At 65.9% G+C, this 9,889-nt stretch overlaps 1 protein-coding gene across 1 annotated transcript; it reads right to left on the bottom strand.

Moving 5' to 3' along the window:
- Positions 1 to 536: 536 nt before the first annotated feature.
- Positions 537 to 5,552, bottom strand: IRX4 (iroquois homeobox 4). Its single transcript, XM_032337824.1, has 5 exons — positions 5,237 to 5,552; positions 4,434 to 4,685; positions 3,592 to 3,704; positions 2,387 to 2,715; positions 537 to 1,922 (listed from the first exon to the last, which is right to left on the bottom strand). The coding sequence occupies exons 1-5, from the start codon at positions 5,279 to 5,281 to the stop codon at positions 1,099 to 1,101; spliced, it is 1,563 nt and encodes a 520-aa protein (XP_032193715.1). The 5' UTR covers positions 5,282 to 5,552; the 3' UTR covers positions 537 to 1,098.
- Positions 5,553 to 9,889: the final 4,337 nt, after the last annotated feature.

Raw genomic sequence — 9,889 nt, 5'->3', positions numbered from 1 at the left:
CTTCCTCCCTGCAGCCTCCTACGCGCTCCCGCCTCCCGCCTCCCCCTTCCCACCGGGGCGTGGCCCAGGGCTTTCCGGGCGCGGACGCTCGAGGCCCGGGGCAGGTCCCTGCGGGGAGGGGAGGCGGGCTTAGGCGTTGGGACCCGCCGCGGACCTCTCGGTCGCTAAGGACCGTCTGAAAGGAGGCCACAGCGGGAGGGCCTCAGGGCAGGGACGGCCCCTCCCCCGCTCTCCCCAGGTCGCAGTCCCAGGGAATTGAGGAAGTTTAAAAGTTATTCTAATGTAGCAAGAGGGACTCCTATTTTCTCAACATTTCGGAGGCTGGTGTACTGGGGAGAGTTTACAAGTCCTGACCCTCTCGTCGCCAACTCTTCTTTCCAAGAACTGGCTGTACAGGGCGTCTGGCGCCCAGCCAGCAACTTCCCCGAGGACCCTGGCCCAAAGACCCCTCTCCCACTCGTTCCCTTCGGGATTAGAGCCTTGCCTTTGGCGAGAGCTCTAATCCCCGGGTTTGAAACGTGTTCATTTTGCAATGCAAACACCACCACTCGGTTTATTGGTTTTCTTATATTAGCCTCTGAAGCAGGCAATTATTGGTGTGAACATACATTTTAAAAAAACATAATTTTATCGCGTTAAGTGTGCAATAGTGTGAACGAGGTGGAGTGCCGTTGGCCAGTGTGCGGAGGACGCGATCAGGTTCATGGGCTGATGAGTCTTCAGGAGGAGCCCAGGCAAGCCTCGAACCCGAAGGAAGACAGGCAAACCGACAGCGCCTGGGAGGGGAAATGTTTCTCCATGTAAACTTTCGCTCGTAAACTTTATGTCTCAGGGTGGCTCCCTTCTGCTCCCAGCGCGGCCCTGCCCGAGGGCTCCTGGAGTCTGGGAATGGCCTGAACTAGCGAATGTCTGAGTGGGGTCGGTGGCCCTGGTCTGCGGCCTAGCCCGGCCGAGCTCGGCTCCTCCTCCACGGTGGGTTCGCTGCCTGAACCTTGCCATGTTCTTGTCCTGCTTTGGAAACTTGGTAGAAAAAAGAGTCTGTGACCCACCGGCCTGTGGCCAAGCCTGGGCTCCTCCTCTGCTCAGGGGCAGGGCCGGTCAGGCGCAGAAGGGCTTGCCTCCCGCCTTCGGAAGGGCCAGCGGCTCCTTGGCTGCGCCCGAGGTGGGGGCGTCATGGGGTGCAGCGGGCGGGAAAGCGCGCGCCAGGGGTGTTGTCAGCACGTTGGCGCCTGCCCCCAACGAGCGTCCCAGCGGTCCTGGGTCCAGGAGGGTGCCCTTGGCGGTGGCCCAGGCCTGGTTCAAAGTGCTGTGCCTGAGGATGGGGTCGTGAAAGACCCCATCCACCCAGTTTCTGAGACTGGTTACCGGGGAGTCCTGGTGCCTGTCCAGGGCACCAGTGGGGGCCGGGGCCGCAGGCGAGGATGAGGCAGGAGCCAAGGAGGTGGCCGCAGGGACCGCTGGGCCTTGACGCTTGAGCATGCATGATGGAAACTCAGTCTGGCTCAGTGCAGTGGCGGCGGCGGTCGCCGTGTGAGCCAGGGACCAGATGCGCGGCTTGGCCTCGAGGCCCGCTGTTGCCCCAGCGGGCCCGAAGCCCAGCTTGGCCTCGCAAGCCTGCGAGCCGCCCCCCACACCGGACTGCTGCTCCGGTCCTGCCGCTGTGGTCCGGAGGCAGCTCCTGGCCCTCTCTAGGTCCTGGTCCAGGGGGGCCCCGCCACCGGCAGCCAGGGGCATCCGGAGGGTCCTGGAGGCCTCCTTTCCCGGGGCGCTTGGACCATCCGGTGTGGCAGGGATGCGCTCCAGACCGCCGTCCAGGGGCTGGAAGGGCGGTTTCAGCTCGCACTCAGGAGGCTCCGCCTCCAGCGGGTCGAAGTCCTCCAGGTCAGTGAGCTCGAGATCCTTTTCCTCTTTGCCCACGGGCTCTGCACAGGACAGAAGGAGAGGCCAGTGCAGGGACAGAGGCGGGGGTAATCTGAACCCTGCACTTCCTTCCTAGCTCTGCACCCGTGCTTCTAGGGCCGACCCTGAGCTCGGAAAAGCACCCAGAGCGTTCTTCGCACCTCCCACCTGCTCGGAAGCTCCCCATCCCCCAGGTGGCAACAACGAGGGCGATTTCCTCCTCAAATCAATAGGGGTCCGGTTAGGGTGGGTGTGTCCATGTTTTAAACATTGTTTTGGGTTTCTTTAAGCCTGTCCCTGTTGGCACCGCGGGCCCCCTGGGCTCAGGGCCTCTGGGGCCAGCTCATTCATTTGCTGCGCAGGCCCTTGAAGTTTGCTTTCACTACCCCAGGTTCGATGTCTTTGGAGGTCCTAGATCCCTGGCAGAAGGCACTGGGAGTCCCCCAGCTCGGCGCCCCAGCACCAGCACCGCCCACGCCCCTCGCACCTTCGGTCTTGGTGCTCCCGAGGGGCTCCGCCCGGGCTTCCTCCTCCGCCCCTTCCTCCTCCTCGCCCTCCGCGTAGGCCCGCTTCTCATCTGCGCATTTGTTCCGCGGAGGCCACGTCATCTTGTTCTCCTTCTTGAGGCGGCGGCGCGCGTTGGCGAACCAGGTGGACACCTGCGTGAGGGTCATCTTGGTGATGATGGCCAGCATGATCTTCTCGCCCTTGGTGGGGTAGGGGTTCTTGCGGTGCTCCTGCAGCCAGGCCTTGAGCGTGCTGGTGGTCTCGCGCGTGGCGTTCTTCCGCCGCGTGCCGCTGTCCATGGTCCCGTACCTGCAGACAGGCTGGGCAATGGGGTGCCGGCCGGGACCCCTGCCTGCGCCGGCAGCCGGAGCCAGGCCCCTGCAGGCTTTCGGTCCCCGTCGTGGGGGTGTGCTTATGGTGGTAAGACCGGGTGGGACCCAGGCCCCCACCCCTTGCCACTGCCTACAGGCACTGCCCTTTCTGCCTGTGTCTATTACACTTACAGGGACCCCGGGCTCCTGCTCAGCCAGAGGGGTCAGGGTGGAGTGCTCAAGGCCAGGCTAGGTCTCGCTCACTCCACCTAGGCCTCTCTTCTTCAGTTCCTTAGATCCGCAAACCAGGAAAGCCCCTCACAGAAGTGCAAGCCGGACTGTATGACACCCATGGGCGGGAACAGCCTTCAGTTCCCGCGGGAGAAAGTGCCCGGATGGCCTTCTGCAGACCTCCTGCAGGCACGATTACGATTGTTGGCCTCCTCTCGCCCAGATGGGTCATGCTGTCTTAGAGTGGGTTCCACTGGACTCCCCCTTCCAGTCCCCACCACAGGGGAGGGTGGACTGGGTCCCACACACCGCAGAGGCTGCCCCTTTTGGGTGGGGGGGGGCAGGCATCTGAAGCCCAAGCACCAACACTTGGCTGCCAGGAAGACCCCGTCCAGCAAGGGCTTTGGGAGTGAGGACAGCGTGGGGAGCGGGAAGGGGAGGCTGGGGACGCATTTGTGTCTGTGGGGCTTGGCTTGCCTAGGAGGTGGGACTTGGACTAAGCCAAGGTCAGCAGGAGCCCGACCCTGAGACTGTCCCTCCTCCTGTCTCCCCAGCTTTCACAGGGGCGTGGGTTGGGGAGTTTGATGGCAGAATGGAGCGCAGGGGGCCCTGTGGTGCGGTGAGGAGGGGTTCCAGCCCTCACCTGTCATAGGGATACTGGCCCAACGCTGGCTCGTAGGGGTAGTAGGCAGCAGCCGCTGCAGGCGCCAGGCCCGCATGCGCAGATCCAGGCCCGTCCTTGGAGTCGAAGCCATTCTGTAGGATCCCAGGAGCCTGGGGTCACAGCTTCTGGGAGGCGACCCAGCTCGACCCCGCCCCACACGCACCTCGGCTCCTGCGCGCTTTGCACAGACCCCCAGGCAGCCTCACCAGCCATCCCGTCCCCAGACTCTCTCTCCTGCCCGGGGAGCAAGGAACCTCCAAAGGGGGAGGGAGAATGAGCCGAACTGGGGGGTAGGAGAGCGGAGAGTGAGATTGGCGGAAGAAAGGGGTAGAGAAGGGGGTGGGGCGCTGGGAGGCAGCGGAGGAGCGGAGGGTGAGCGGGACCGAGTATCCAAGGGAGGGGGGGAGGAGAGGCGGGGGTGGCGCAAGAGGGCGGGCATGGGGAGGGCAGGGGAGGGAGAGGCCGGCGAGGGCTACGTGGGGGGGGGCTGCTCAGAGAGGACGAGGGAGACCTGGGAGCGAGGGAAGCGGAGCTCTGTGGGGGAGCGCGCAGGAGATGGGGCGAAGGGGCACTGGACCGGTGATGTGGCCAGAGCTGCAAGGTCCCCAGACCCGGGGGCTGGAGGTGTGCCGCGGAGCCGGACTAGGAGCGGCAAAGCGGAAGGAGCCGCTAAGGTGTGCCTGTCCCGCCCCCTCCAATCTGGGGTCCAGGGCACCGGCGCCCCTGACTCCAGAGTTCAGGGAGGAGGCTTGGCAATTCCGGGGGGAGGGGCGAGGCGTCGCGGGGGAGGGGGAAGGTTTCGGATAATTCCCTCCCCTTACCAGCGAGTAGAAGGCGGACGCCTCGGAGCCGTAGGTCACGTAGTTGCTGTAGCCCTGCGAGCCGCCGTAGGGGCCCCCGTAGACGCCGAGCGCCGCGGCCGAGTTGAGCTCGTGGCGCGCGGTGGCCAGCAGCCGGCTCTCGTAGACCGGGCAGTAGACAGGCGCCTGGGCCGAGGCGGCGGGCCCGGAGTCGGCCAGCGTGCGGCCCCCCGACTCACAGCACGTGCTCAGGGAGTTGGTGGTCATCAGGAACTGGAGGAGAGAGGGGCCGCAAGGAAGGGCCGGCACCCCGGCTCAAGGCTGGGGCTCTAGGCCCCACCTGCCCGGCGCGCGGCCCGAAGGGCGTGCCCGGTGGCCTCGGGCGTACCGCTGTCCACCGGGCCGCGCGTTCCTTAGTGCTGCCGGTCTGCTTGGCCGGGCCTCCTCTGGAGAATTGGGGCCCAGCCCGGCCAGCCCCCTGACCTTTCGCACCCTCCCCGGGGTGTCTGTGTGTGTGTGTGGGGGGGCGGATTCTAAGGCTGGCACGCCCTCCTGTGCCACATCTCTCCTGGGTCCCCGGGTTCCTCTCGGGCAAAGAAGCCTCAGAGCGGGGGGTTGGGGCGTGCTGGGGGTCAAACAAAGCCGGAGAAATGCGTCCCCCCGCAGGACAGATGCTCTCAGTGCCCCTAGTCTCCGTGGGGCCCGGTGCACGGAGCGCGCGGCACAGGCCCTGCTCTCTGGGAAGCGACACCGGGTCGCTGGACAGCCGCCCACCCACCAGTGTGTAACGCTGCATTCCCCGCACCCTCGTGAGGTCCCCTTACCTGGGGTGCGGAAGAATAGGGGTATCCAAACTGCGGGTAGGACATGGCGGGCGCCGCCCGGGGCCGGCGGGCGGGGCCGGCGGGGTCTTGCGCGCGGTGGCCGGCGTGACGCGGCCACTGCTCCGGGGCCGCCGGCTCCTAGGCGCTGGGAGGGCGAAGCAGAAGAGCGGGTTAATTCGTCCACGTGCCCCGCAAACTTTTCTAACCCGGTGGGAAAGGGAGCCGCAGCGGCCGCAGCGAGCCTTTTAGCTTCACATTCCCGAGCCTCGAGGGGGCTCTGGGACCAACTGGCCTCGCAGCGGCGACACAAATACATATTTTGCAAAAAAGGAAAAAAAAAAAAACCGAGTTGCGCGAACCCGTCAAGTCAGATGTGCTTGGCTTTAAGCGGCGGAGGCGCTGACGTCAGCCCACGCCGCGCAGCTCGGCCCGGCCGCAGACGTGCGGGTCACTCGCCGCGGCCGGGCGGCGGGGCGGGGACGGGCTGGGGGCGCCGCGCGGGGCGAAGGGGCCAACAGGCTCTAACAAATGAATTTCATCCGTGGAGTCAATATCGCCCCGACGAATTGCTGTTTCTCCTTAGTCACCGAGGACGGGAAGCACTTTTAATTAGAAATTAATTAATGAGCACCTGCTCCTTCCCGCCCCACTGTAATCATTAGTCTCAATTACAAATGAGACATGTGAAGGGACACACGACTGAGTCTTCACCGAAGATGTAATCAACAGTTAAAATTAGCCGGCGCCGGCGCAGGCGACCAGGCGCCCGGGCCTCCGCGCCCCGCTCCAGGTGGAGGACGGCCGCTCCGCTGGCCCGCGCGCCGCTCCGACCGCTGTTCGGCGGGTCAGCCGCTCCGCCTCCCGCCAGTTGGGACCCTGCTCCGGGGCGGAGTTCCAGGCCCCAGTGCGGCTGCGAGTGTCCGCGTCTGGAGGTCAACGTGCCCTCAGGCGTGTGGGTCCTGAACCCCTTCCCAGAGCCATCTCCTCCAGGGGTGGGTGGCCCAAGTGCTGCGGGGCTTTGCGACTCCCCGCAGCCCTGTCCCCGGGGAACACCCCCTCCTTGGTCCCAGCCCAGGTCCTGCGGGTTGCGGCGCGGCGAACGGCCCTCCCTTTCCTCTTCCACCCCCTTGCGCGGGCCGCCCTCCCTCAGCCTCCCCCTGCCCCTCGCGGCTAAACCCGGGACTGCCAGACACCCCCGCGCGCTCGAAGAGCAGGTTTCCCGATCAGCTCCGGGGCCCCTCCCGCTACGCTTGCTCCTCCCGGAGACCCTCAGGGTTAGGTACCGGGGAGGGAGCGCCGGGACGCCCTTCCCCGCCCCTTTTGCATAGCTCCGTGACCGGGGCGCACGGAGCAGGCCGAGTACCCACCCCAGGACTCCCCATTCGGCCCGGGTCTTGGGACCGTGCCCGAATCCAAAACACAGGCGAGCGCGCAGGCGGCAAAGGGGCGCCCGGGCACCCGGAACTCGCTCCCCGCCTTTTATGCCGCCGCCCTCCGGGGGCCCGGCTCGCCCCTGCTGCTCTCGCCCGGCTGGGCCTCCCGCGGTCGGCCGGGAGGGGAGCTATGCGCGGCGGCGCTGTGCAGACTTGCTCGGAAAGATTCCTGGGTTCAGACCTGTGAATCGCCCCAGGGTCACCCTCTAATTAATGATGACGTTCTCGCCCTCTCCCCAGCTGCAAACCTGCCTCCCAGAAACGAAATCTGCCCGCTCTGACAGCTCGGTTGAAGGTGATTGATGACTATCTGGAGACCAGAGTACGCATCATATGATATCTGCTGCGTAATTGCTTTAATTTACAGATGAAAATACGAGCTCTCCGATCGCGTTGAACCACAGCCGGCCACGTCCGAGCTGCTTGCGAAGGAAAATCATCGGAAATAATGAATAGCCGTTCCATGCAAATTATTCAGACAGTTTAAGCGTCTGTAGCCGGGAGAGATATATAAAAAACACGAGTCAAATGACATTAATAATTGTTTCTGAATTCTGTATTGATCTCATGGCGGCCGTGTTTCTTTCTTTCTCACCTGAATTGCTAATATCACCTCCTGTAAATAATCAGAAACTAGCCACCGGGGCTTCTCCGCCAGAAATGAATCTCTCAATCTCTCTCCCTCTTCCTCCTCTGCTCCTCCCCTCCCCCACCCTCCTCCTCCCGCCGCCAGTTTGCGGCTTCTGCAGCGGAGGCTTTTCTGAACATCCCCTACTTTCCATTATTTATTGTTTACAAACAGCTCGCTCTCTCCTGGTAATGAGGCCGGGGTGAGGGAGGGGCAGGGGCCCACGGTGGCCGAGGGCTCAGGGAGCAGTAATGGCGAGAGAAGGATGAATTCAGCATCTTCCCCTGACTCCACTCCCCAAGGCCCAACCCCGGCGACTGCGAGCAAGTGCTCAGGCTGCGGCCGACAGCCAGCGCCCAGTCCCAGCAGCCCGGCGGGTCGGGGCTCCGCGCCCTGCACAGAGCAGCGCACCCAGGCCCTTTCCTTACCGGCCACAGCTCACAGGGAACGGCGCCCCCATGAACACCGGACCCTTTATTTTCTGAGCCGAAGTGCCAGCCTTCCGTCGCAGCCCTCTGGGGGCCTCTGGGGGAGGGGTGCCCAGGGCCTCCTTTGACCATCACTGCCGCGGTTTCCTTTCCAGCCCGCGCTCCTAAATAGGAGCTCCCAGTCCCCACCCACCTAGCCCGGTTCTCCAGGCAACCTTTTCTTCTAATCAGAAATCGAGCTCAACAGCTACTCTCCAAAGCGGTTGCACACTGATCCCCCGCTTCGCGCTGCCCCAGGCCTGTGACACGGGGGCCTGTGCTGCCGGAGGGGTCTAGGCCCTGCTATCCAGTGCTGGATTCAGGGTCTATCAGGCCTGTCTCCCGTCTGGAGCACCCCGGAACATCCCGCTGATAACCAGCACCCTGCCTGCGGCCCGCCTCCTGGGACCGGGATACTTTCTGGGTTAGCTTCCTCCCGGGGAAGATACCGGAATAACATCCGAGTGCCCTTTCCTGAAAGGCCCAGCCTTGATCTGAGGCCCCGAGCTTTCCCTCTAAGAGAGGACAGAGCAAGAGTGTGAACATCTCAGGTATCAGCAGCTAAATGCGCCTGCATAGACTGGCAAGCTGAACCCACATCCACCCAAGGACCCTGGGTTCTGAATACACCCAGGAGAGGTTCCCCTCCAACAGGGCAGCGGCGCAGCTTCCGGGACGTGCCCTCACTGGCCTGGTGAGTGCTAAAGGAGCCATGGGCCTAGGGGGCCTGAGGAGAGCCAGCGCCAAAGGTTAGAGGCCTGCGCTCACCCTTCTGGCCCCGAGGTGCTGTAGGCCGCGGAGGGCCTGGGGGAGCTAGGCCGCGCCCTGATATTCTCCGCCCTCCCCGCTGAGACCGGCTGAGGCCAGGCCTCCTGGTCTGTTCCCGAAGTCGTCCCCCAGGGTCACTGGCTTCTCCGCACCGAGAGCCGCCAGGGGCTCTCTCCGCCCCAACAAAGTTGACCCCAGGCAGAGGGCGGAGGCTAGAGCGCGCAGAGCCAGGCAAGGGCCTCGGCGGAGGCGCAGGCCAGCCCCTGGGGCGCCTGTGCCCGCCCACTGCTCGCGGACACCCGGGCGGGGTGCGGGGTTGGAAGGCGTTCTGGAGAGCGGGGGCGCGGCACTCGCGAGCCCCGAGGTCGGCAGGTCACTCCTCCGCGGCCGGTCCTGCGGGTCTCACGCGAAGTCAGGCTGTCCAGCTGCGGGCAAGCGCTCTGAATCCGGCTCCCGAGACGCCTCCATTCCAGGTCGGCGGGTTCCGGCTCTCCTGCCGCGCCCCCGCCGCTCGCCCGCAGGGCGCCGCCCGAGCGGGAAAGGCGCGCAGTCGGGGCGTCCGGGAGCAGGCCCGGCTGCCCCGCGTTGGCCCCCGCGCCCCGCGCCGCCCGCCCCCCCCCCCCCGTTTCCACAACTTGCAGCGAACGCAGCGGCCTCTGGAGACCCCAGCGGCTGGCAGCAAACTTTGCGCCCTCCGGCGCAGGAGCGATCCTGGCAAAGTTTGTGCGGCCGAGCCCACTCCCTACCTGCGCTGGGGACGCGCCCGCCCGCGCCGCTCCGGCGCCGGGGCCGCGGGGAGCAGCGCGCAGCCCGGGACGCACCGGGGAGTCGCCGCAGTCGCCGCCGCCCGCGCCCCTCGGCGGCCGCGCCGAGCCTCCGCCTCCCCGGAAGGGGGGAGGGGTCTCGGAGCCCCGGGGCGGGGGCGGGCGCGGGGACCTCGCCTACCTGCGGTGGCGCCCGGCCACTACCGGCCGCCCGTGAGGGCTCTGCGCGGCCGCTCGGCGCGCGCGCTCCGGCGGGGAGCAGGCGACAACTAATGGAGACATTTCCAGGCGGAGCACCTGGCGAGCGGAGCGCGCCAGCGTCCCCAGGCGCCGCGGTCGTCAGCCGAGCCCGCACCGGCGTGACGTGGGCGAGCGAGCGCGCGGCTCCCACCCGGCCGCCCATTAACGCTTTCCCCCGCGGGCGCCGCGCGCTCGCCAACTTTCCCCTCCGCCTTGGCCCGCGCGCGGGGTGCGTGGGGCGTCTGAGCTGGCATGGGGGGCGCCCTGGGGTGGGGGCAGGGATGCCGGCTCAGAGGAGACAGTCCCCCAACAACAGGCAGCGGGAAGGCGGGCCGCCTTGATTTGGGCAAACT

Source organism: Mustela erminea, chromosome 3 (genome assembly GCF_009829155.1).
Source record: "Mustela erminea isolate mMusErm1 chromosome 3, mMusErm1.Pri, whole genome shotgun sequence".
Taxonomy (NCBI): Eukaryota; Metazoa; Chordata; class Mammalia; order Carnivora; family Mustelidae; genus Mustela; species Mustela erminea.
The sequence above is the reverse complement of the archived record's forward strand: the minus strand, read 5'-3'. Positions and strand labels throughout refer to the sequence as shown.